This window comes from Myotis nattereri, assembly GCF_964212035.1.
Source record: "Myotis nattereri genome assembly, chromosome: X".
Taxonomy (NCBI): domain Eukaryota; kingdom Metazoa; phylum Chordata; class Mammalia; order Chiroptera; family Vespertilionidae; genus Myotis; species Myotis nattereri.
In genome coordinates, this window is record NC_138078.1 from 114,381,040 (window position 1) to 114,409,035 (window position 27,996).

At 38.8% G+C, this 27,996-nt stretch overlaps 1 protein-coding gene across 1 annotated transcript; it reads left to right on the forward strand.

The window, feature by feature from the left end:
* The first annotated feature begins 1,349 nt into the window (after window positions 1-1,349).
* Window positions 1,350-27,669, forward strand: SH2D1A (SH2 domain containing 1A). The gene is made up of 4 exons (XM_081115195.1): window positions 1,350-1,629; window positions 16,072-16,135; window positions 20,984-21,125; window positions 25,880-27,669. Exons 1-4 carry the CDS (start codon window positions 1,493-1,495, stop codon window positions 25,918-25,920), a joined length of 384 nt encoding a protein of 127 aa, XP_080971321.1. The 5' UTR covers window positions 1,350-1,492; the 3' UTR covers window positions 25,921-27,669.
* The last annotated feature ends 327 nt before the right edge of the window (window positions 27,670-27,996 follow it).

Below are 27,996 nucleotides of genomic sequence, written 5' to 3' on the forward strand. Positions count from 1 at the left end.
TTCTAAGGTGGGGCATACTTCAATCAAAAAGGAGAGTTACTACTAGCTGTCACTGAAATCTTAGAGATTTGTTCTCAAGACTAGTAGGTGGAGAACAAATATCTGGCTTTGTTACAAGGCAGCTTTGTGCATCTGATTCATTGGTAGGACATATGAGGATTTAAAAATCATTCTCCCTGTTGAGCTCCCAGCCTTGCTGTGATCTTAAGGAATTTGGTGCTGAAATTGTGGGAGCGCTACAACAGACAACATAACTTCAGCTATTAAAATCCAATTTAAAAAGTATTTTACATAGTCAAAAGGGAAAATGTAGAAGACTGTTCACCTTTAAGCATGAAACAAAGTCTTATTCTAGTGAAAAAGAGGAAGTTTTGGGGAAGTATTACTTAATAGGACATTTTGAAATTGAAGCAATGCTTTATTTCAGAGAAGAAAATGAAGGTTGAAAAGTTAAAAAAATGATACATGGTTTAGCATCAACTGAAGACAAACATTATCTATTACTAACAGAAGATAAAAGTTACAACACAATTATCAACACTTGCAATGTAATTTAAAACAATTTTATGCCCCAAATGCTAAAAGGTGGGTCCTATACATCACAGGGCACATACAAGTTCATGTAAAGACAACGCACCGATTAAATGATTTAATTCTCTCATCTACTGCCCATTAAATAGAGAAATCTGGGACATCTTTGCACATAGATTGATTTTTAAACCTTGACCAGCACTCTGGGATCTTGGACAAAGAAGTAGAAAAAAATCAGCATTTGCTCAGGATCAAGATTGCTGAAGAAAACTGGAAGGGTAGAAGTGAAGGGGGAGGGAGAGGGAGGGGAGGAACTTGCCCCAAGTCCCTTGTTCACCTACTACTTCTGATTCTGTAGTGGTCTCCTGGCTGTGTTCAGTAGTGATTGCACACTGACACTACTGATAGTTTTTGTGTTTTGGTCTCAAAGCTTTTGTCCTTTCATTGTCTCTCTGTGAGTTTCTGTCCATATGAAGGTCTTGCACAACATATCTCTATCATCAACCCCTTGGGGTACTAGTTAAGCTCAGTCATCCCTGGGGGCGCCTAGGCAAATGGCAAGAACAGAAGCATTACCAAGCAGTCCTGTGTGTGAATGTTGGTAGTACAGCCCTGACCTTGCAGGGACCTTTTTCCGATTGTCCTCTGTTGGGCGGGTGGGTGCTGTACAGGGAGGGGATCGAACCCAGTGGCAACAACCAAGCTGCTAAATTGCTGAGCTGGTTTTAATTGAAGGAGGTTTTAAGGCAGGTAGGCAACATCCTGTTGTTCGGGTGCTCCTCTCTCTTTTTTGAACTGGGAGTCAGGTGGCTGACTCGTGCTTGGTTGCAACAGCAGCAGCAGCAGCAGCAGCAGCAGCAGCAGCAGCAACAGCAACAACAACAGCAGCAGCAGCAGCAGCACCAGCAGCATCTCTGTTCTCCTATTCCACACCTCGGCCTGCGCAAAAGTCCACCAGGCCATGGATGCAGTGGCTGTGTATCATGGCAAAATCAGCCGGGAGACAGGAGAGAAGCTCCTGCTTGCCACCGGTCTGGACGGCAGCTATTTGCTGAGGGACAGCGAGAGTGTCCCAGGGGCGTACTGCCTGTGTGTTCTGTGAGTACATCGTGGGGTGGCTGGGCCCAGGACTTGCAGAAGATGGGCACAGGCAGTGGGTATGAGTGGCGGGGGCAGGCAATGTGCTTTCTCAGGTCCAGCGCAGGGCCATGGTGGACCATGCTGTGTATTTCACTCCCTGGACCTCCTGATCTCCATAAAAGGCATCCGCAGGACCTTTTGGTTCAGTTGCAGAAAACTCCTTTTTGAGTGGGGAAACACAGTCGGGAATTTACCTTTGTTCAGAGAAAGACCCAGGATCCTGACTTACCACTTCCCCTTTGTCCTCTAGTAGAGGCCAGCAAGGTAGAGGCCTGGGATGATGGAACAGCCAGATTTAGGGCCACCAGCTCCTGAGAGAAAGAAAGGCTTCTCCCCAGCTTTCTTTAAATGGATTTGGAGGTATCATCCCAAAAGAAGACCATCAACTTCAGGAAGAGGAAGCAGACTAAGAATCTAAATCCATTACTTTGAGAATGCAATGTCAGTTTCAGTAGACTGCTGAAATGGAGATGTTTGTGAGTAAAACTGCCTCTTGGATCTGCTTATTCAGCTTCCTTTAGAAGAGCTGTGTCTGGGGCCGGACCCCTTCTTGATAAAAGCTAGTACAGACAAAAGTTGCAAAGGACTTGGAGGGAAAACACCCTTGTTATGAATCAGCTTTGCCCTTCACCTAGGCACATTTAACGCCCCATTTTGAATCAGATGCAACTTCGTCTTTTCTCCAAGGCTCCAGAGTCATGCGGATCTGAGACCTAATCCTGTGCTAATCCAATGCTAGGTTTGTGACTTTAGCAAGTTAACCCTCAGTCCCTCAGTTTTCTTATCTATAAAACGGGTATAATATTACTACCTACCTGATAGAATTGTGAGGGTTAAATGCCATAATACAAGTAAAAAAAATGAGCACTGGACCTGAGACACAGTAAATATTCTGTAAATGTAAGCTATTATTACTATTATATATTTTCTTTTCGTCAGTTTCTTTCAGTACCCATGGGGCATTTTTAAGGAAGTACGTAGCTCAATTACTTTTTTGTCAGCAGGATAAAAACACTCATATGAAAACACTGGCTCTGCAAAGTAGGTTCTAGATAGAAACAACATAAGGGAAAATGCTTGGTAGTAATTTCGGTACTTAATGATACACTGCAAGATTTTAAAATAGCTCCTGGGCCAATGAAGAAGGATTATACCGAGGCTGGTGATAGAGGATTTTCATTGTTTGTTTGTTTATTTATTTAATGATCAAGCCATGTTTATGGCAACTGTCAGGCCATGCTAAATGCATTTATTATAAAGGCTTCAAAGGAAATACGTGGAAGCTATTCAATCTCCTGGACTCATATCTTTATGTTTTGCTTATATTATTTTTCCCAAGCTGAAACTGGGGAAAGTCAATGAGAGCCAAGTAGCATTTTTAGGCTCCGTTCTTCTCAAAAGAAGATGGAAAAGTGAGTGGATCAGCCCAGCCATTGTAGCTCAGTGGTTGAGCATTGACCTTTGAAACAGGAGGTCATGGTTCGATTCCCATTTGGGACACATGCCCAGGTTGTGGGCTTTGTCCCCAGTGTGGGGCGTGCAGGAGGTAGCCGGTCAATGATTCTCTCTTATCATTGATGTTCCCATCTCTCTCTCTTTCTTCCTTCCTCTCTGAAATCAAATAAGTGCTCTCTCCTGTCTCTGTTACACTATCTATTTTTCTTCAAGGAGCTTTAAACTACCTGACATTTGCTTGTTTACTTATTTATTGCTGGGTTCTCCTGCTAAAATGTAAACTTCCATGAGGGTAGGGACAGTGTTTCATACACCAGGAACATAATCTGGCACATAAAAGGCATTATGAGGCACATAATAGGTACACAATATATATTTTTGAATTAATGAATGAACCATCAAAGCAAATACTGTTTCTTACTACAAAGAGCTTTGGGCTGATAACAGGAGGCCAGTGTGTGGAACTCTGGGGAAGTCACTCAACTTCTCTGAGTTCTGGTTTCCATATTTGTAAAACAGAAATAGTAATGTTTTCCCTGCCTTCTGCATAAGATTGCTGTTTATAAAATAGGCAAGAGATGAGGACAACTTTAGCATTTTGCCCATGTAGGCCAGGATCACATAAGAAATTAATTTAGGCAGGTGGGAACTTCTCAAACATTTAAGTTTTCATCCAAAGGGAATCTTGCATAAATACAGTTTATTTCTTTTAATTTTTAAGATATCTATTTTTAAAATTTATCTTTATTATTGAAAGTACTAGAGGCCCAGTGCATAAATTCGTACACCAGTGGGGTCCCTCGGTCTGGCCTGCAGGATTGGGCCAAAACTGGCTCTCCGACATTCCCTGAGGGGTCCTGGATTGTGAGAGGGCAAAGGCCAGGCCAAGGGACTCCACCGGTGCAGGATCGGGGCCAGGGAGGGACTCGGGAGGTTGGCCAGCTGGGAAGGGACTGTGGGAGGGCTCCAACATTGACCCGCTCCATCCTGTTCTAGCCCCACCCCAGGCCTTCACTGCACTATTGTCTGTGTCCATGGATTATGCATATGTGCATATAAGTTCTTTGGTTAATCTATCCCCCTCCCCCTAATTTCTCCCCCTCACCTTCCCTCTGAGATTTGTCAGTGTGTTTCATGCTTCCATGTCTCTGGATCTATTTTGTTCATCAGTTTATTTTGTTCATTAGATTCTACATATAAGTGAGATCATGTGATACTTGTCTTTTCAGCTTTTATGACTCTGACTTTCCATGCAAATCTCCTTATGCAGTCACAGAAAATAGTAGGCAAATTGTGAGTCCCCCTATAGCATCTTTTGATGGGCACACTGGGCTCTCCAAGTCTTAGAGGTGACTGCCAGACTGTGCTTCACAGGGAAGACACTAGGATATATTGCTTTTTATGAAAGTTTCTCAACTTTTTTGAGTTGGGAGTCCCTTTTGATAAATATAACCCTTTCTTCCCCCCTAATTTTAATACAATGCTGTAATAACAAAATCACATTTCATTTTTAAATAAACCATGCACTCATTTTAAACCAAAACATGTATGCTTATGATGTGCAGTAGAAATAACCATGTAAATGGTGTCATATACACATGAACAATAAGGTATAAGTAACAAACATTCAGTGATTATCGGGTTTGCTCAGAATAGTTACTCATTCTATCTTCTGTTTACTCCCATTATTCAACAAGGTTTGGTTGAGTTTCAGTTTCTGTATATTTAATGTAGGAATACAACATTGCATTTGCCTTCAAACTGTAAACTATACTTTAAAGCTATGCTTGTTCCTTTCCCCAGTTCTTAACCCTCAGTCATGGCCTTCAGATAGTCCAGTTCCCCTGTTCACTTTTGGAAAACTGAATCTCATAAAGTACTAGAGAAGTTTTCTATTTATAAGACTGCTCACCTACATTTAAAGTGAGAAATTGTTCTTTAACTATTTTCAATAAATAAATCTATATTTTTTGTACAGTAAGTCTATTAAAAATAATTCTTAATATCTATTCATATTATAGAAAATTTGAAAAATGTAGATAATGGGAATGAGGGAGAAACCATCTATAGTTTTATAACCTAAAGACAATTATTATTGAAAATTAAGTTGATTTTCTTCTAAATTTTAATTTTAATTTAAAATTTCTTTGTAAACACACATGTGCTCTTACAATAATTGTATTCTGATCAGTTTTGTGCTTAACATGAAAAAAAAACAACCCATTTACGATGGCCGGTTTTCTCAGTGGTTCGTCATCCTGCAGACTTTTCCCAGCCCATGTCAGGGTGCAAGCAGGAGGCAACCAATCAATGTGCCTCTCTTGCTCTCCCTCCTCCCTCCCTTCCAGTCTGTGTAAAATAATCAATGGAAAAAATATCCTCAGGTGAGGATTTAAAAAAGTCTCACAAAACACCCATTCATATGTAATGTTCTTAAAAATGATTTTTAAAAATTATTATATTTTTAAAATATATTTTTATTGATTTCAGAGAAAGGAAGGGAGAGGGAGAGAGAGATAGAAACATCAATAATGTGAGAGAATCATTGATTGGCTGCCTCCTGCACACCCACTACTGAGAATCGAGCCCGCAATCCAGGCATATGCCCTGACTGGAAATTGAACTGTGATCTCCTGGTTCATAGGTTAACACTCAACGACTGAGCCACGCCAGTTGGGCTCAAACATTATTTTTAATGGCTGCATGATAGTCCAGCCAGTGACTGCACTATATTGTCCTTAACCAGTAATCTACTTTTAGACATTAGAATAATTCCATTTTTTACTATTATAAATTCCATTATGATTACTATTTCAGTCCAGAAAGTTTTCTTTGTATTTGTGATTACTTCTTTAGAATACATTTTAAAGATGTGCAACTTCTAAGTCAGAAACATAAACATCTTGGGATTTTTGATGTATACATGATCAGCGAATATTTTTTCCTAAGTGATTCTTCCAATTCATATATTTGTTCACCAGTAATGCATGAGAGTGTCCATTTCACCACGCCCTCCCTAGAAGTGAGAAATCCTATTTAAAAAAATTCTTGAAATTTGGTGTCTGACTCTTTATTTCATATTTCTTTGATTAGTGATTGAGTCTGTTTTATAACTGGAAAGCTGCTATAGTTCTTCGTTCATGAATTAGCTCTTTATGTACTTTACCCATTGACCATTTGGATCTTACTATTTTTCTTAACACATTATAGATTTTTATATCTTTTTTCAGTTTCATGTTTGCCATTAGTTTTCTTTGACACACAGAAAAATTAACATTTTTAGTAGTCAAATCTGTCACTCATTTTCTTTGTGTTTGATTTCTTTCTATGCTTCCCAGCTTAGACAGTTCTTTCTCCCCCAGAAATGTCATAAAAACTTTATTCAATTTTTCTTTTAAATTTGTGGTTTGGTTAATTTATATTTAACGCTTTAATTCCATTTAGAATTTTATTTTAATGTGGAGAAAGGATCTAATTTTTTTTTGAAATAGCTAACAATGGTAGCATAAAATTTATAAATAGAACTTTCATTCCCCATTGATTAGCCTCCTTTACCATATATTAAATTCTTACATATAACAATAATTGTTTTGCAACTATCTATTTGGCTCAATTCATCTATTTATTCTTATATTACCAGCACTATAGCATTGTGGGGGTGAGAAAATAAATTTTCCTTCTATCCTTGTAAGTTCTTCTGCTCTGACTAATAATCAAATTAACATGAGACAGATTAACAGAACAAAATGACCAAATTTATTACATATATACATATGGGCTTTAATAAGAACATGAAACCTTAGGACATATTGGGCAGTTGAAGCTTACATGCCCTTCTGGACCAAGGAGACGGAGGCAGGGGTTATGGACTTCAAGGCAAAGTAAGCAGTTCACAGGTAGATGAGAAAGAGCAAATACATGGTAAACAATTTCTTGTTGGGCCACCCAGAAATAATATGACAGAAGGGAATCTAACAAACAGACTTGCTTTGATCCTCCCTGTGTGCCACACTTAATTCATATGTGCTAAAGTGAATATGCTAAGGTTTCATTCCTGAAGCAGTTTTTTTTTTTTTTCCTATCTGAATTCCCTCCCTTAGGGAGATAAGGGGGAGGAAAAAACACAAAACTTTTTGAGTTTGTTAGGTTTTAGTTCTAGCTTGAAACAATCTGCATGGCAGTATGGCACTCTCTGGGGAGACTCATTTTGGACCCCTACAGTAACATAATGTTTTAATACACTAAAAAAGTATTTGCTCTTCTTGCCCTGGCCAGTGTGCTCAGTGGTTAGAGTGTGGGTCTCATACCAAAAGGGCCTCAGGTTTGATTCCTGGTCAAGAGCCTGTACCTGGGTTGCAGGTTCAATCCCCAGCCCCTATCAGGGCACATGCGGGAGGCAATTGATCGATGTGTCTCTCTTGCATTGATATTTCACTCTCTCTCTCTTTCTTCCTCTCTCTCTTTCTTTTGCTCTTTCTCCCCCTTACCCTCTCTCTAAAAATCAATGGAAAAAAATATCCTCAGGTGAGGATTAACAACAATAAAAAATAATTATTTGCTATTCTGATCTGTTGGTTATTCAAAATTATTCTAGAATAATTTTGTTAACTTTAAAAAATCCCATTGGGATTACACTAATAAATAAAGGAAGAACTGTCAACATTAAGGAATTTAGTCTTCCCACTCCCAAACCTGACATGTCTCTCCATTTATTAATTTTTTTATTTAAATCCATTAATAAAGGTTTGTAGTTTTTTTCCTGTAGGTCTTGCACATTTTTAAGTTTATTTCAGTTATAATGTGTATAAATGTGTGTTGATTCTTTCATTTCTATTGTAAATAGAATCTTTTTCCACTATATTTTCTGTTGCATAGGAAAGCTATTGACTTTATGTGTTTTTCTTATATTCACCCAGTATACAAAATGCTCTTATTAATGCTAATAGTTTTAATTTTATTTTATTATTTTTTGTTTTCAAGATGTAACATGTTTCTTTTCACTAAGGTACATTTGAGCTCTCACTTTTCTTCCCTTCTCATCCTCAAGGTGGATAATAATTGGGAAAGTCCCAGCTATTCCATGGGATAGTTTGATGGTGATAAGAGAAAAAACTAATTTAAAATATTTAAAACAGTTAGTTTGAAGAAATAGTTTATTTCCATAATTAGCATACTTCTCTACATATCTGACTTTGTTTGCTACTTATCTAATAGAATATTTGAAAGAAGTGCTATTATATTCTTTAGCTTCAAGGACACATAATGAAGTCATTTGACATATATACCTTGAGATAAAAGGATAATTATCTTTTTGTCCTTTAAGATTTAAAGGATGACTGGGAATAAAATGCCTATCAAACAATTTCACTGGAGAAATTTCACTGGAAGGAGCAGTGACAAAATAAAATTGCAACTTATCAGTTGTAACAGAGAGGAACAGTGTCGCATAGAACTCGAAAGAATGAGAAATTATAACTTAACTTATAGTTTAAAAAATATATATATTTTTATTGATTTCAGAGAGGAAAGGAGAGGGAGAGAGATAGAAACATCAGTGATAACAGAGAATCATTGATCGACTGCCTCCTGCATGCTCCACACTGGGGATCAGGCCCACAACCTGGGTATGTGCCCTGACCAGAAATCGAATTGTGACCGCCTGATTCATAGGTTGACACTCAACCACCCTGGCTGGGCTTACAGTTTTTACATACAATTGGATATGTGCTTTGGTGTCGCCACCATAATTATTTTGGTTTAATTGAGTATAATCCATTATTGGCAGAGCAAGCCAGAAGGCCAGCCCAGGATGAAATTTGAAACATATAAACCACCAAATGGACAATTTACAGGCCAGTAAATCAAGTGCTGACTCGGGTTGACAATATAAAATTGAAGTGGCAATATTAGTCTGAAGTTGTCATTTAGCTTAAGGAAAGGGGATGTCTTTTGGGCTCTTCCCTCCTGGCTTCAGCCCTTCGGCCTGATTTTGAATTCACCTTAAAACCAATTTAATTCATTCCCTCTGATATAAGAGAGAGCCCAGATTTTCAGCCAGGTTCTCTGGGTGTGCATCCCAACTCTGGCTTTTAAGTAGCTGTTTTACCTTGGGCGAGTTAATTAAACTTACTGTGCCTCAGGTTCCTTATTTGTGAAAAGAGGGATGGTACTTAACTCACAGGGTTGTTTATGAGGATTATTGCATGAGTTAATATTGGTAAAGTTAACATGCAGTAGATATTTGTTATAAATAAAAATTCTATATATAATTGCAATACAAAGTTAGACCATTATAGGAGTACATAAATAAAATGTTACGTGGCAGTTCAGGAGAAGAGATTATATTTATTGTCATGACTCATCAAAACTGGGGTTACACGGTTTTACCATCAGACTTGAAGCTGAATGACTTTGGACAGTTCTGAAAATTCAAATTCACTCTTATAGAATGAATATTGGGCCATAAGAAATTCAGAAACTTCTTGGATCAGACTATAGTCTCAATAATAATGGCTTCGTATAGGATACCATTCCTCTGTATATATAAGTTCTGAAATATTTGTTAAAAATCAGTCACATTTTAATTGTGCCTTGAACTTTGCACATTGCATTAGTTTGTATAGACACGGGCAGCGTGGATATTACCTAGCTTTATTTGCAGTGTCATGAAGAAATCATATATAGGTAACCTTTTTCTTTTGTGTAGTTCTTGAAGTGGTATAAAGAAGGAATTGATGTGGTTTTATCTGTTCTAAACCAAGATCTGTCCCCGACACTGCTGACCCCTTGAGAAAATAAGAAATAAGTCAGATTGCTTTCTTCTTGTCCATTTCTAACCAGACATGTTTTTAAGGGTTGGGTACCATTTTTTTGGGGGGGGGGGAGGAGGTGCGGGAAAGGCAAATTTAAATATCAGCAGGGACTGAATCAGCATATCCTTTGTAATCATTAAAATGCAAAATATTAGTTAAGAAAAAAAATGGAAACAACTAAAAACTCTACTGTTTTCCACCAATTATTCATTTTCTAGATTTTTTTCTTGATAAAATTAAAATTCCAAGCTTATTAACATGCCTGACAAAAGGTTTGATGGGAAAAAAAAGTTAAGATTGCACTACATTCTTGGTTTGCTTGTATTAATGGAAGGAGTCACAGGAAAGGTGATCCTAAAAGGGATGTAACTATTTTTTTTTTAATATATGTTTTTATTGATTTCAGAGAGGAAGGGAGAGGGGGAGAGAGATAGAAACACCAATGATGAGAGAGAATCATTGATTGGCTGCCTCTTGCACCCCATCCCCCCCTCCCCGACTGGGGATCGAGCCCACAACCCAGGCATGTGCCCTGACTGGGAATTGAAACGTGACCTCCTGGTTCATAGATCACCACTCAACCACTGAGTCACACTGGCAGGGTGGGATGTAACAGTTTTTAAAAGCGAATGATATTTTTATGATTTGTGATTTGCATAGGCTAGACTTGTAAAGCTCCAAATGGTAATTATACTTCTCTTTCTTTCTTTTTTTCTTTGTTTCTTTCCATGGAAATCTTTAGTAAAAGGCGAACGATTTATGCAAGCTGAAGAGAAACAAGAGTATGCTTATTTTTCTTTAAAAAAAGTTGAGTCACTTATGTAACTTTATAGGGAAAATTAACATGCAAGGATATGTTTATATTAGTTTAAATTTACTTCTAGTTTATATACATACAGGAAAAGACAGTTTTGAACAGTTGTAATCAGTGTCCACTTTTTTTCACATACTATCATTTTGTATCAACATAGTCCATATGCTTACAATTTTTTGAAAAATATAGGACTCTAATACCTGTGAATTTTGGAATAATTTTGAACCATTCTTTCTATTGCCATTTCCTTATTTTGAGGAACATTTCTTATTTAGGGATACTTAGGCTAATTCCATTTTTTCACTATTAAAATAAAACTATTATGCAAATCTTTGTCAAATTGCTTTTGTCTTTGATTTCCTGAAGTGTATGAAGATGAGCAAGGTCATTACATAAAAAATACACACACTTTGATAGCTCTTGTTATAATTTGCCTATTTATTTTCTAGAGGAGTGATTTTTCAGTGTACAGGGAGAGAGTATGTGTAGTTTGAAAAAACCATATTCAATATTTTAGTTGAATTTTATATTACAAAGTTATTGCTCATAATAACAGGTACAGAAAACAAAACTATGAAATCTTATTGGGGAAGAGGGAGTAAATGCTTCAGAAATACTGCTCAATGAACTGAAACAATTGAAAAAAACTTCAGCTTATATTTAAATAAAGTTTCATTCTTAATGCATAGACTGAGTGACTCTTGGGGGAAATGACACAGAAGTTCCTGAGTGAGTTAAAGGAGCCAGCTTGACTTTGGGAAAATTGCCAGCAATATTCCCAATGAGGTGTGGGTATTCCCTTTGCATGTTAGTCACTTTATGGTTCTTAGGGAAATCTTGTTAAAATGCAGATTCTGATTCAGCAGTTCTGGGGTAGGTCCTGAGATTCAGCATTTCTAACAAAATCCCAGGTAATGTCGATAATGTTACCCTGAGATTGTAACTTGAATCGCCCTGTTTAGATCTCTTCTATCCTTGACATATGACAGTGAGAGCTGACTATAGGGGATCCCTCCTTGGTCAGTTATTTCAGCGACTTGAAAGGGGAAGAGATGAACTGCTGGCTTATCTGAGGGGTGAAAGAATTTTGCTCATTCAGAAATTTGAGGGGTTGGGAATAGGAAATTGTTAATATTAGATGGGTTAATCACCAGAAGTTTTATGTGTCACCGACACAGGCTTGTTCAGAGACTGAAGGAGGTAAGGACTTTTGAAGTGGTACTCAGGTTCCTGCTGCTTAACTGAAAGTGAGATAAGATCAGATTCGTTAGGAAACAATTTTCAAAACAGACTCATTTATTTTGACTAGATGAGGCTGAGTGATAGTAGGGAAATAGATTCATTGTATTTTTTAGAGACCCACTGTTTTAGAAAGTGGAAAACCAGTTACTTAGAATTTTGCTTTCATTATTGCTGAGATTTTAAATAATACCTTTCCACGTCACCTTTAATGGTACCGAATTATTGCCATTAATCGCTCCCCAGGGGGAAAATAGATTTAAGGGTCTATTTCCCTGCTTCTATCTCCATTTTGTGTGACTTTAAGAAAATCATTTCAAGCTTTACATTTGAGTTCCCATGGTGAAAAATGGAAATCAAAGCTCTTGCCTTGTTCCCTGTAGAGTGCTTACTGAAATCAATGGACTTTGAGGTAGATTTCAATTGCTTAAAAAAACAAAGGACTTTAACAATGTAATATTTAATATTTATTTGGCATATTATACATATGCATATATTAACCTACTTTATATATGATCTAAATATTCTGATAAACCTTCATAACAAAAATGAAACATTTCCTATAATCTCACCAGCAATTAAATTGATCTGTTTTGTTTTGTTTTGTTTTTTGTTTTACAAATTGAATGAACCTGATTAGAGTATTTGAGTGTTTTTTGTTCTTAAGGTAATCAATGCTGATGGACATTTATTAAATATATAGTAATTTAATCCACATATTTAAAGACTTAGTTCTAAAGGGGGTTAATGGTAAATTAGGTCAGTTACTCAAGGATGACCCTCTGTTTCGAATGCTTTAGAATCATCTGTTCTTTTAAGTTTAAACACATTTATTTTTATCTGAATTCAGCATGTATTCTGACCAATATTGACCCAAATTTGTAGCTAAGAATAATAATCAGAAATATCTTTAATCAAACTCTATTGATTCAGATTCACATTCATAATTTGAAAATATTCAGCATAAAGTTTACTTTACTTTTATAAGAAGTAAAAATTTATTAGGCAAATTAAGTAGCATTATTATATATACTAAAATGTAATAAATAATCTATATCTATTATCGTGTGGGGGTCAAGAGCTGGGACTCTAGAGTTAAATAGGCCTGATTCAAATCACTCTTTGTTGCTCTATCTCTAGTGTGGCTTTGGTTACTTAACTTCTCAAAGTCTCAGTTTTCTCATCTACAAAATGAATTTCATAACAGAAAGCTCATAAGATAGTTGTGTGGTCCAAAAGAGATAATGCATGGACTATGGACTAATTCACATGTTGAAGCCTGAACTCCCAATGTGACTATATTAGATAGGGAATTTAAGAGATAATTAAGGTTAAATGAGGTCATAAGGGTGGGGCCCTGATCCAAGAGGATGGGTGGTCTTATAAAAAGAAGAGAACTCTTCTCCATGCATGCACACAAAGAAGAAGTCATGTGAGCACATGGCAAGAAGGTGGCTGCCTACAAACCAAGAGGAACCTTAGAATGAAAACCATGTTGCTAGCACCTTGATCTTGGATTTTCAGCTTCCAGACTTTGAGAAAATAAATTTCTTGTGTTTAAGCCATTTTGCTCTGGCAACCTGAGCAGACTAATACAGATTTTGGTACCAAAAAATACAGTGCTGCTGTAACAAATACCTAAAAATGTGGAAATGGCTTTGTAACTGCACAATTGGTAGAGGCTAGAGGAGTTTGGAGGTGCATGCTAAGCGAAGCCTACATTGCTGAGAACACAATGTTGGTAGAGCTATAAATGTGAAAGTTCTTGGTGAGGTCTCAGATGGAAATAAGGAACATGTTATTGAAAACTGGAGGAAAGAATGTATATCCTTGTAATAAATGGAAAGAATTTAGCTGAACTGTGTTCTGGTGTTTTGTGGAAGGTGGAACTTGCAAATTGGATCTTTTGCAGGAGAAATTTCTAAGTGAAGTTGTTGAAGTGCCTTGGATCCTCCTGACTGCTTATAGTTAAATGCAAAGGGAGAGAGATGAATTCAAGAAAGCATTGATAAGCGAAAAGAAGTCAGAACTTAAAGATTTGGCAAATTCTTAGCTTACCCACATGACAAAAAATGAGGAAACTTCTTCTGGAGAGAACACCAAGGGTGTGGCCAGATAATCACTCCTTAAGGAGATTACCCATGATGTTAACTAGCCATTTCAGCAGAAGCCAGGAATAGAGTTTGGAGCCAAGTCTCAGAGACACTGTCAATTTGGGCCAAAGGGAATAGGACAGGAGAACAGAACAATTTGGCTGCAAACATGCTTTATCTTTCAAGAAAAGGGAAGAATGGCCTTAAAGATGATTCAGAGATCATCAGTGATACCACTCCCACCATAGACCCAGAGTGCACAGGCCCAGAAGGGCAAGTCTGCTTCTACCTAGGTTTCAAAGTGGAATTAGAACCCAACATTGCTGAGTGGGCCAGGCTACCCCTAGAGCTGTGGGGGTGACAGTGACACACAGTGTGCCTGGAGGGCAGAGTATCAACCCAAAGAAGATTATTCTCAAGCATTAATATCTAATGGAATTGGCATTATGAGGTTTTGGACGTATTTAGGACCTGTCACCCTTTTTTTCTTTCCCATTTCTCCCTTTTGAAATAGGGATATCTGTCCTATGCCCATCCCACCATTGTATTTTGGAAGCAAACAACTTGTCTGGTTCCACAGGTTCATAGCTAGGGAGGAATTTTGCCTCAAGATGACAGACTCAGAGTCTCACCTATATTTGATTAGATGATATTTAGATAAGACTTTGGACTTTAGACTTTAGAGTTGATGCTTGAATGATTTAAGACTTTGGGAGCTATTGTGACGGAATGAATGTATTTTGCATATGAGAAGGACGTGACTTTGGGGGCATCAGTGGTAGAATGGCCCCCACAAATTCATATGTTGAAACCTGACCCCCAATGTGGCTGTATTTGAAGATAGGTATTTAGAATGTATTTAGGGTTAAATGAGGTCATAATGGTGAGGCCCTAATCCAATAAGATTGGTTGCCTTAAAAGAAGAAAAAGAAAAAGGGGGATCATTCATTCTCTCCATGCATGCATAAAAAGAAGAGGTCATGTGAGCACACAGCAAGAAGGTGTCTGATTATAAGCCAAGAGAAGAGGCCTCAGAAAGAAACTTATGTTGCTGGTACCTTGATCTTGGACTTCCAGCCTCCAGAACTGTGAGAAAATAAATTTCTTTTGTTTAAGCCACCCAGTCTATGGTATTTTGCTATGGCAGCCTGAGCAAACTAATACAGCATATAAAACTCTTGGTATGTGGTAGAAATCAAATATATAGATATACAGTCTGCATACACACTGAGTAATGAGGGAGAATATTTATTCCATCTGAAAGGACAAGCTGCTTTCAAGTAGTACTTTAGCAGGACTCTGTTTTAATTCAAATTGCTGTTACCTCTATTTTATAATATACAGGGGATCCCCCAAAATGTATACACACACTTTGAATAATTACAAAGGCAGTGTTTATTAAAATATATTTAATTTTTAAAATTGAGCTATAAGCTTTTAAAGTGTGTCAACATTTTTTAGGACACACTGTATTATAAAGTGACATAGTAATAGTAATCTAGGAATAATCTAGGAATATAGTATTACATTTATTATACTTACAATTAATATTATTGTTCCTATTATTTTATGTGGGCCTGGTAGTACCTTATCCCAGTGAAATGTTTTCACTTTAATGCTCGATATGTACTGAAAAATAATAAGGCTATACTTAGTTAAATCTATCTAATAATTCATTATTTTTACCAGTTGCAACACAGGTCTCTAGTTTGTTCTATCCAAACTTTCAACTAGACAAATCTTAGGAGTGTGAGCTCCTACATTTTTTAAAAAAGGAAAAGATAAAGAATGGTTACTGGAAACTGTGATCTGCTGTATATAATATGCAAGCCAGTTAGATTCCCCAGGTTTTTGTTCCTATGAATTCATGGTTCCATATGTGTGTGTCCCAGTATATGTGACATTTATATGTAATAGTAAAGCTCAAATTGAGAGCATCCACTTGTTCTTTTAGAATTTTTCAGTAATGGAGTTTATTCTTTCACAGGTATCAAGGTTACATTTATACATACCGAGTATCCCAGACAGACACAGGTTCTTGGAGTGCTGAGGTATATATCTTTTATTATTTTTACTTATGTGGGTATCAGGGAGGTGTTTGAATTTAGGCTGGTTTTATAAAAGAGCTGTCAAATCCTACATTCCCCAAATATTCATCAGATTCAAATCACTAAAGCGGGAATCCAAAAGTGTTCATGGATCATTAACAAGCTTTTAGAGAATTTTGGTCCCAGTTCTGTTTAACCACCATTGTATGGAGTGGTCTTACCTTGGGGAAAAGAATAAAAAATGTTGAGGAGTTGTGTCAAACTTTTGTCAATTATTGTGACACAATAAATAAATGTGTACAATAAAATGTGTAAAATAATTAAATCAGCAATCATTTAGTGAATGGTACTAATATGAGTGTTGCTGCTGTGGTGGATTATTTTCTCAAAGCTTATAATACCCATGGGGAGATACAACATGAATTAAGTAGCAATCTGAGAGCCTGGACTTTGCTGTCAGATGGCTCTGGGCTCCAAGTTGGGTTTCCTCTCCTCCCTGATAGGTCTATGACCTTGGGCAGGTTACTTAACTTTTTCTATGAACCAGTTTCTTCATCTGTACAATAAGCCTAAAAATAGTCCCTTATTCATAGGGCTCAATTTATGATTAATAAGATAATGCATATAAAAAAAGTTCTTAACCACAGGACCTAGAACATAGTAAGCCCTCAAATATGAACTCGCCCAAATTGCTAACAAACAATATGATTGTATATAATGAAGTTCCACCTTATTTGCTACAGGAGTTCAAAAAAGGGAAGGTTTTCCAAGTATTAGGGTAACCGGCGCTGCTCTAAGTTTGAAGGCAGGACTCCCAACTGAGCCAAGTGGGAAGGACATGGAGAGGTGGAATAGAGATAGAGGGAACATTGCAGTGTTTTTTACGCTATGCTCTGCAAAATCTTAATGTTTCTTTCACCTGGTGTCTTGGGGTTGTCTGTGGGTTGCAGAGGCAGAGAAGGACATAGGCAGCTAGGCTTTTGAGTCCGAAGTTTGTCTTTAATCTGAGCAGTTCTCTTTTGTTTTGTTTATCAACTAGAGTTCTGATGGCTTTGAAAACATTTGAAAGTCACTGTATCATAGGAAGAAATACCTGTAGAATGACTCTATTTCCATGTACAAGGGTAGTATATCATATATTACCAATGTAGAGGGCCCTACAACTGAAACTTTTAACCTCAAATGCTTTCTCTGATATCCGACTCTTTAAAACAGTCTGTTTTTTATGATGAGAGCACTTCGTTGTGAGCTGTTTGAAAACATAAATGCTAATATCAACCTCTATTAATAACTCAATCAATCTATGCATTTAAGAAATTCTAAATCCTAGACTTAAACAAATTAAAACAGCTCCAACGTTTACAAATTCATCAGTAAACCAGAAAGCATAAATTGCAAAGTACAAATGTTTTGAACTACTGAGATGAATCAGGGAACTTTTCAAACACACTGTTGCTTTATATCAGGATAATTAATATTGCAGTACTAATTAGAGGAAACCAGTACCATTTGCAATCAAAATAATTTATACTTGTTTATTTTAAAAAATTATCTGCATTGCTGCAGAGATGATTAAGTAAGAAATTAAATTTCATTTATTATGAAGAAAAGTTCTGTATGATATCTACACGCATATTTGTATGTAATTTGACCTGGAATAGTTCTTCTCCCTAGTGAAGTAGCCTTCAGCTGTGGAATGATATTTTTCATGGAAAAGGTCTTAAATGATCAGGGTTTAGCTAACCATGACTTCAAACTTGTTTTCTTTTGTTTCAAGTATAACATTATATGCAGATTGTTACATGCTTGTGATCATGTTAAGGAAGAGAGGACTTATTGAACATAAATAAGTCTCATGCTTTTGTCTGTTTTGACCTTGTTTTTATAAAAATATAGTGATATTGCAATTCTCTGCACCAAGAGAACAGAACGTTGGCATTTTTTTTTTCCAAAGGGAAAAGAGTTTTAAAAAAACTCTTTATATTTATTTTTGAAATGTATATTGCATTTTTTTCTGTCTGCTAACTTTGCCTTCTCTATTGTATTTTTGCTAAGGTGAATATTAAACTAGTGTGTATTCCCAGAGCTCATATCACCTGACTGGAAGAAATTTCTCTAGAGCATATTGAAGGCCAGCTATGGTCCAAAACATGTTTCCACAGATAACTAAGAGATGACAATATGGGAAATGTGCAAATTTGAACAATAGCTGAGTTCAGTGACAGGATGGGAGTTGTCAGTGGTACAATTCTTGTGGTAAACGTATTTTCAAAATTGGGTAAATGACACTGTGTTCAGAACAATGTTTTAGTTTCATACTGCAGGAAAAATCATGGCAGTAGGATTCCATCCTCTGTGCAAAGATTGTGCAAGGAATCTAGGTAAGGCTGAGATTTGTTTCAAAGAGTGAAATAAAATTGAATCCTGGATCCACTGGATTATGAAAGATAAATATTTATGTGAATTTCTAGTTTTATTTATTTATTTATTTTTAAAGCAGGGGTTTTTATTTTATTTATTTATTTTTTAATTCTCATCCGAGGATATTTGTCCATTGATTTTTAGAGAGACTGAAAGGGAGGGGGAGAAACAGACACAGAGAGAGAGAAACACATTTATTGGTAGAGTTAGAGGTATGTGCCCTTGACTGGAATCGAACCTGAGACCTTTCAGTCCACAGGCCGAGGTTCTATTCACTGAGCAAAACCGCTAGGGCAGAATCTATCCACTGAGCAAAAGAGGGCTAGGGCAGAATCTCTAGTTTTAGATAGACTTTTAGGTTTTATTATTGCCTAGTGTATTAACTTCTCATGTGACTCAGGCTAAAATTTTGCTAAATTGTTAACTCAGAGAATCCTACATATAGTCACCTATCATTTATGAACATGTGCATTGCCAGAAGTGCCTTATAATAACTGTGCGAACCTCTCCCTGCTGACTTTAGGGCCTTTGGGATTTTCTGGATATTTGATCATCAGTAGATCAGTAAATGCTAAATAATTTTACTTGTTAACCTAAGCAAAGCACTATAAATGAGGTCAGCCATTTGCAAACGAAACATTCATCCCCAATTCAAATTGTTTTAATACATCCAGTGCTGTTATTCCTCTCTGTTAGCGTGAATAATCAAGTGCTAACTGTGTATAAGTCCCCATAAAAAGTTGATAAATGGTTTCACAAGCCACCAGAACAACTAAGATGTGTGGTTTGAAATCTTTCCACACTGGGGGAGTGTATAGTTTCTCTGCTGGTTGGTGACTCTAACTTCACTATAACCTGTTTGGTCTAGGCCTGATCTGAAAGGCAAGAGACTAGGTCCTGGGATATAGAGCCAGTTCTGCCTCTGGTCATCTGTGGGACCTTGGGCAAAATGAAGTATCTCTTTGCATTTCCATTTTTTAAAATCTGTCAAATAAGAATAACCAAATCAGCCAATCTCTGAAGAGCCAGTAGGGGCAAGAAGTGGGAAAGTGCTTTGAAAATGAAAAAAGTGCTCTAAGGAAGATATAAGGAGATATTTTGTGTCCAAAACCTGCCTTTGCAATTTGGAGATTTTATCTTGGAGCCAAAGAACTATTTGGACCCCTGTAAGAATGACCGTGTTATTTTGGATAAAGTAGAGTTCTGGGAAGGTGTTTTTATAGGGGTGGAGCTGAGTGCAAGAGTGGTCTCTACCTACTGATGCTCCTAGCTGTGTGAGCCTGAGTCGACACTAATTCAAAGCTCAAAAGAACTTTCCCAGTGCTTTCACTGAAAAATTACTTACTCCAATGCAGGAAATGACTGAGAGTTACTATGGACAATGTGCTATCTTCAGCTTTTAGTCTAGTTGGCAGAAGTCTATGTGCCAGCCCTCATGTTTTCTCATTAAATGCTAACAAACAGCTCCCACCTCAAAAATCTTCCAGATGGAGTAGCTGAAAAATAGCTTTCTAAAAAAACTAGTCATTGTTCAATTGCTTATAGCAATACTATTTTATTTCATGTCCAATGACAGTTTTGAGATGATGCCTAAAGCTTGGCTTATAAGCCTTTGCAGGAAATTGTTATTGATTTCAAGCTGTGTTTTTGCAAGAGAACTGATGTCAGGAAAGGAATACATTTTAATAGTCACTTGCAAATAATGTCTTCAGAAACAAACAAACAAATAAATAATGGTGACCTTATACAGACTTTCATTTTCGTGTCATAGATAAAACTTTGTCACAGTGAAGTGTTGATGGAGAGAGTAATTTGGGGGAGGAAACGGAAATTTCCCAAGGAGGAAAAAATTTAATGTGAAGGATGAGGCAGGACATATTGTGAGGTGAGCATATAAGGACTAACTTAGCCATGCATTGTGTGTATCATTACATTCAATTTTAATTTCCTGTGTAGCATTTTATATTGTGGGATGATGACAGGGAGGATACGTGGTGGTGGTTTTGTTTTGTTTTTGTTTCGTTCTTCAGGCTTTTTATTAATGACCTGTAGGATCTGAGTTTTTTCTGTGTTTAACTGCATCTTCTAAGTTGGTGAATTCATTGTGGGTAATGGCCTGTATACCCTTAGAGGTTCGGGATGTATGATGGGTAGCAGGCAGAAAGGGCAAGGCAATGAGCAAGAGCTTGTACAAACTAATACCACCCCTGGGAGAACTGAAATGACAGCTCATTAGCTCCTCTTGCAGAGAAATTCAGCCAACCAAAGTAAGCTCTTCTGGGATGTTGTTTTTCTCTTCTTCCTTATGTTTTCAAATATTTGAACAAGTTACACAAATGTTACCTCTCTAAGCATCCCTCACACATTTTGTAGGGCTTTTCATATCATTATGAGGTAGTTGAATAATTTTCTTGACCTTTTATTTTCCAGACAGCACCTGGGGTTCATAAAAGATTTTTCCGGAAAATAAAAAATCTCATTTCAGCATTTCAGAAGCCAGATCAAGGTATTGTAATACCTCTGCAGTATCCAGTTGAGAAGTCCTCAGCTAGAAGTACACAAGGTACTACAGGTACGGTTTACTGTTAATTTTTCAAAATTTTATTTTATTATTATTATTTTTAAAAATATATTTTTATTTCAGAGAGGAAGGGAGAGGGAGAAATAGATAGAAACATCAATGATAAGAATCATTGATTGGCTGCCTCCTGTATGCCCCCTACTGGGGATTGAGCCCACAACCCAGGCATGGGTTTTTGACCAAAATCAAATTAGGGAGCCTTCAGTCCACAGGCTGATACTCTATCCATTGAGTCAAACCGGCCAGTACCAAATTTTTATTTTAATTACAGTTGACACACATTATCATATTAGTTTCAGGTGTATGACATAGCAATGCAACATTTATTAACTTATGAAGTGATCACCACAATAAATCTAATACCCACCTGACATCATACATAGTTATTATGATACTAGAGGCCCGGTGCACAAAATTTGTGCATGGGAGCTGGGGTCCCTCAGTCTGGCCTGTGTCCTCTTGCAATCCGGGACCCCTCAGGGATGTCCGGCCTAAACCGACAGTCGGACATCCCTCTCACAATCTGGGATGCTGCATGCTCCAGTGACCATACTTTTCATACAGGGGAAAGGCATCTTACTGTTGTATGGGCAGCTACATTTTTTTGCCCTGTTTATAAAAAGTAGTACATAACAGTAGTAGATCCTTCTGAGGCAGTAGTACCATTTTCCCCATCTTATGGATAGAAAAACTGAAGCAGAGAGAAGTTGAGTAATTGGCTTTGTCACACAGTTGTGTCAGAATTAGGGCTGACTACAAAATGTGCAAGCCAGAGTCCATGCATGTCATTGCTGCATCATCCTGTTTTTTAAGTGTTAGAGTAGCCTTGCCAGATTTTGATTTTTAAATCTAAGAGACTGTTCCCAATATATAGGGTAGGGTCCCTAGGCCTGGCTGGCGATCAGGGCCATCTGCAGGGCAACCGGTGGGTGGGATGATTGGGGGGCCCCTGCTGGCACCTGCCTTGGCTGGTGGCCTGGAGCTGCCTGCTGGCTGGCCCTGCCCGCCTGATCACTACCGCCAGTTGCCTCCCTCTTGGGGGGCAGATGCTCAATGCAGGAGCTGCCCCCAACTGGTTGAGTGTTGGCCCCCTGGTGGTCAGTGTGCATAATAGCAACCAGTTGTTCTGCTGGTTGTTCCGTTGTTCAGTTGATTTGCATATTAGGATTTTATTTTATAGGATTTTTGACTGTATTCCCTATGCTGTGCTTTACATTCCCACAATCCTATCTAATAAAGAGGGAATATGCTAATTGACCCTCACACCATCTTAAAGATGGCGGCACCCACAGTCAATAAGGAGGGTATATGCTAATTGACTGCCCCACCCTCAAAGATGGTGGCACCCACAGCCAATAGAATGGAATATGCTAATTGACTACCCTACCCTCAAAGATGGTGGCACCCATAGCCAATAAGGAGGGAATATGCTAATTGACTGTCCTGCCCTCAAAGATGTCAGCACCCACAGCCACAAGATGGCGGCGCCCAGTCCCCCAGGCCCCTCAACCCCCCAACCACCTAGGGCCAACCTGAGGCACAGGCAAGCCTCGGATGGTGGCTGCCCAGCCGCCGAGGGCCGCTAGGGCTGGCTGAAGCTTGCACTGCTGATATTGGCAGCAGCAGAGGTGTGATGGGGGCGTTGCCTTCCCCTGATCGCCGGGTCACCTCCTACTCCTGAGGGCTCCCAGACTATGACATGGTGCAGGCCGGGCTGAGGGACCCCCTCCAGTGCATGAATTTTCATGCACTGGGCCTCTAGTCCTATCTAATAAAAGAGAAACATGGTAATTAGCGTACGACCGCTACCCTTCCCATTGGCTAACCAGGGTGATATGCAAATTAACTGCCAACCAAGATGGCGTCCGGCAGCCAGGAAGCTGGAAGCGAACATGAGGCTTGCTTGCTTCAGTGACGGAGGACTCCAACGTTCCCCGCCTGCCGCTGCCGGCCTCTGAGCTGTAACTCTAAGCAACTATGTTACAAATATAGAAGCTAAACAAAACCCCAGAAACCTGCTTTAGTCGCCGGGCTTCAGCCAGCAGGATCGCAACATTGTTTCAAATACAGAAGGTAAACAAAGGCCAGAAACCTGCTTTCAGCAGCGCAGGCCTAAGAGCTGGAGCCAAGCCTCAAAGCTAAAGCTGGCCCAGAATAAAAAAAAAAGAAAAAAAGGAGCGGTTGGGAGCTTCCATCACCCGCCAGCCTGAAAACAGCCCTCAGCCACTCACCCAGACTGGCTAGGCACCCCAGTAGGGACTCCCACCCTGAAGGGGGTGTGACCAGCTGCAAACAGCCATCATCCCCTCACCCAGGCTGGCCAGGCACCCCAGTGGGGACCCCCACCCTGATCCAGGACACCCTTCAGGGCAAACCAGCCGGCCCCCACCTGTGCACCAGGCCTCTATTCTATATAGTAAAAGGGTAATATGCCTCCCGGCACTGGGATCAGCGTGACAGGGGGCAGCGCCCAAACCCCCTGATCGCCTTGCGGATGTGTGTGTGACAAGGGCCGGGGCCACAACCTCCCTATCGGCCCTGCTCTGTTCGTGACAGGGGAAGGCGCCCCAACCCCCTGATCAGCCCTGCTCTGTGCCTGATAGGGGGAGTTTCCCAACCCCCTGATCAGCCCTGCTCTGTGTGTGACGGGATAGAGCCATAACCTCCCCATTGGCCCTGCCCTGATTGTGACAGTGGCGACTCCCCAACCTCCTGATGGGCCCTGCTCTGTGCATGACAGGGGGCAGTGCTCCAACCCCCCTGATGGGCCCTGCTCTGAGCCCGACCAGGGGCTGCACCTAGGGATTGGGCCTGCCCTCTGCCACCCAGGAGCAGGCCTAAGCCAGCAGGTCATTATCTCCCGAGGGGTTCCAGACTGAGAAAGGGCACAGGCCGGGCTGAGGGACCCCCCCTCCCCCCCGAGTGCACAAATTTTTGTGCACTGGGCCTCTAGTCTATACTAATAAAAGAATAATATGCTAATTAGACTGGATATCTTCCAGACAAAGCCACGGTGGCGGGGGCCGAGGCAGAGGCAGTTAGGGGTGATCAGGCCTGCAGGGGAGGGCCGGTAGGGGGAGATCAGGCCTGCAGGGGAGGGCAGTTAGGGGCAATCAGGCTGGCAGGGGAGGGCAGGTAGGGGCAATCAGGCCAGCAGGCAGAGGCAGTTAGGGCCAATCAGGTAGGCAGGCAGGTGAGCGGTTAGTAGCTAGTGGTCCCGGATTGCGAGAGGGATGTCTGACTCCCGGTTTAGGCCTGATTGCTGGTTTAGGCTCGATCCCTGCAGGATCAGGCCTAAACTGGCAGTTAGACATCCCCCAAGGGGTCTCAGATTGGAAAGGGTGCAGGTCAGGCTGAGGGACCCTCCCATGCACGAATTTTGTGCACTGGGCCTCTAGTCTATAATAATAAAAGGGTAATATACTAATTAGACTGGAAGTCATTCTGGATGTCCTTCGTGATGAAGCCAGGGCTGGAGGGAAGCCAGCCTGGGTGCTGGGTGCAAGAGGGAAGCCGGTGCCAGCAGCCAGGGGAAGAAAGGCCTACCCTTGCATGAATTTTCATGCATCGGGCCTCTAGTTTATTTTATAAGTGGAAGTTTGTACTTCTTAATCTCCTTCTCTTTTTTTCTCACAGACTCCCACCCTACTGTTAATTTTTGTTGGGGTTTGGAAGCTTGAGATTATGAGCCAACCTATTTAAACATGTAGTTATAGGAAGTTCTATAAGAAAAATGCAATGAGAAAGTAGATGTAGCCAGCAAATCAAGTGAAAGGGGAGGGGACTATTCCCATGCTTTGATTTCAATATGATGGTCTATAAAATTTAATGAAACTAACACAAAATAATATTGAATGTAAACTGTACTTGAAAAAAAAAAAAGAAATTTTATAGTAAAAATCCCTGCAAAAATATAAAAAATTCTATGAGCCCACAACATTTGATGTCTCATTCCATCTTATTCTCCACATTCTCTTTTGTCAATAGATAAGCATCATTTCAGTTCACTAATTCAGACACAAATAATGTGCAAGAGGGGACAACTCAGAGAACACCTGGGTGTCCTTTGCCTTTGCTTAGTAAACTAGATTTTCCCTTCAGGAGGGAAAAGTTGATGGTAGCCTGGCCCACGTGATCCTGATTTCTGAATTTGTGGTGCCTGAATTAATGAAATTTTACTGTGGCAAAGGAAATAAAATTAGTAGACTTCATTATTCCACAGGCACAAATTGTTACATCTCCTGAGCAAAGCTATTTTAGTGCGCGTGTCAGGCTAATGACCAAATACTAGCCAACATCTGCAGCCATCAGATATGTAATTGTTTGCTCATCCATTGAAAGGGGTTAATCATTTGTTTGGAGTAAGAAGGTATGCCTGATTGAAACAATAAATATTTATGATAAAAGAAAATGAGTTGTTATATCCCTTTTTTGACAGGGACCCGGGCTCAAGCATAAAATGACAATTAGACTCAAGTGGTAAATTAAATTAATGAATAGTTGACTTTTATCATAGACATGGAAATAGAACTCCAATTTAGAAATTGCCTAATTGTTCTTTTCTGCTCAGCATTCCATAATTTATAACTCAGTTTTAAGCATTAGTTCCTTGAGCTATATCATTGGGTTGTACCTCTGTGAGCTTTATACAGTTGGAAATTTTATAATTATAAGTTCGAGTTAACCAGTAATCTTAATAGCTTGCAAGTTTATCTTTCTTGATTTTTGTTATTATTTTTCTTTAGGGAGAAGAGAAGATCCTGATGTCTTCCTGAAAGCACCATGAAGAAAAATAAAAGACCTTCTACTTTATTTTCAATAATTTAAATATATGTTAAGTATTGTAGATAATACCGTTCAGTGAGCTACAAATGCATTTCTAAAACCATTATAGTCCTGTAATGGAAGCATCTAACATGATGTTAAAGCTGAAATGGACTTGACGGATAATGAGGAGCTTTAAAATGAGGATTGGGAAAAAGTAATTCCACTGGTTATTTTCAGTTATTATATTTACGAATGGGAAACGATTTAAAACATGATACTTTATAAAAGATTAATGTTAATTTTTGCCATATATAAATAAAAACAATCCTTGGTTTTTCTCCAAAGCACCATTTCTAGTGAAATATTATTTGATAGTTACTGATTTTTAAATGTCTTCCTTAATTATCCGGCAGACAGCTGGTTCGTGGCCCTCATCTTTGTCATGTGTGGTTCTGCTTTAGGCATTCTGCTCTCCACTACCTATGGTGTTGTAGGCTCTTTTGGGAGTCATGAAGCTGCCCACTGTGGACTAAAACAAGTGCTTGATAAAGAGTGAAGAATTTCTGTTAAAATCTGAAAGCCACCTTCTTGCCTAGTGTTCAGATATTGGAGAGTAAAACCCACAGACTAAGCTGGAGTTTAAAAAATCCCATAATTTAAAATATGCTCTAAATGTTTATTACAGTTGATGCTACAGGAGTGGAGATTATATTGCGAATCTGATGAAGTGGACTTGACTGCTTTTCATTTACCTCTGTCTGCCCCAATTGTTGCCACTCCAAGTAAAACCTCATTTTGAAGGGGAAGCTTCAGCAGCTGTGGATCCTCGGTGGCTCAAGCGGAGCTCATTTCCGAGCGGCCTCTCTATTAGGTGGCCCTACAGATCATTGGAGAGCTTATGGTTGCGTTAACTTTGAACCTTTCCAAGTGATTGCAACCTAAGTGAGAGCCAAGATTTTACGCAATGATAGGGATTTGTATTTTCTTCTCACATTTTATGTTTCCACGACTCTTCTGATTTGATTACATGTCAAGTTCTCCAGGGCTCAGAGAATTCATTCACTCAATGAACATAATTGGCACTGCGGTAGAGAAGGAAACTTTCACCTGGTCCCTGCACTCAGGCAGCTCACTGTTAGTTGGACAAGAAACAGTAACAATAAAAGACCAAAGTCACAATAAAATGACAAAAAAATAACAAGAAAAGGTGATATGTACATGGTAAGTGAGATCACCGATGTGTAGGTACATCTGTCTTTAGGGGCAGAATGAGTCAACACAGATGCTCTGGTCCATGGTTCAGAGGAAAAGGCTAAGTTCCATTGTAAAGTAATAAATTGGAATTCTGGGTTGCACGTGGGTGGTTGTGAGCTTGGTTAATAATCAGTGAACTGCCAAGAGACAGAGCTACTCTCCATGTGCTGGCAAGATCTGATTTCTGAACATTTTCCATGGATGCTATGGAAGTGCAATAATGTATTCTGGGCTGTTAACCATTTCTAGAAGTAAAAGCATCACTTTTAACTTGTAAAGGAATTTAAAAAGCTGACTTTCAAAATAAAATGCATGTGCTTAGATACTTTTTAATTATTTGTAGCTTGGGTTTAATTTTTAATAGGTGTAACTGTTTTACTATAATCTGTTCATTTTGGAATAATCCTAACTATATGAATTATGTTTGCCTGTTTCTTTATCAGAGCCGTTTTTGGTAAAGCTTTTTTTAATCATTAATGGTCTTCCATATTTTAATAAAGTATTTGAAAGCTTTATTTACCTAATTTGTCTTACATATTCTGAGATAGGTGCTATTCATTTATTAAATAAAGCATTGATGAGGTAATCTTATCTTATTGGACAGATTCCCTGAAAAAGGTTAAATGCTTTCCTGATGTTGCTACTGTCAAACTTTCCAGTTCATGTGCTTACCCACTGCCTTCTTTTGCTGGCCTTTTATTCATCAAGTTCTTTTCACTTTTTCTTTCCCAGCATGAGCATCCATGCTATTTCTCGGCACGTAACAACTTGCACCTTTATAGAAAGGTCATATCCTTGCCAAATCTAAATGATTGCCATGCTAACATGTACCTTTAAGATA

Excerpts from the sequence above, each read along its gene's own strand:
- SH2D1A (XM_081115195.1), top strand. The coding sequence starts at position 1,493 with ATGGATGCAGTGGCTGTGTATCATGGCAAAATCAGCCGGGAGACAGGA. Across the intron at positions 1,630-16,071 it reads GCGTACTGCCTGTGTGTTCT|GTATCAAGGTTACATTTATA; the intron begins GTGAGTACATCG and ends ATTCTTTCACAG. Across the intron at positions 16,136-20,983 it reads CAGGTTCTTGGAGTGCTGAG|ACAGCACCTGGGGTTCATAA; the intron begins GTATATATCTTT and ends TTTATTTTCCAG.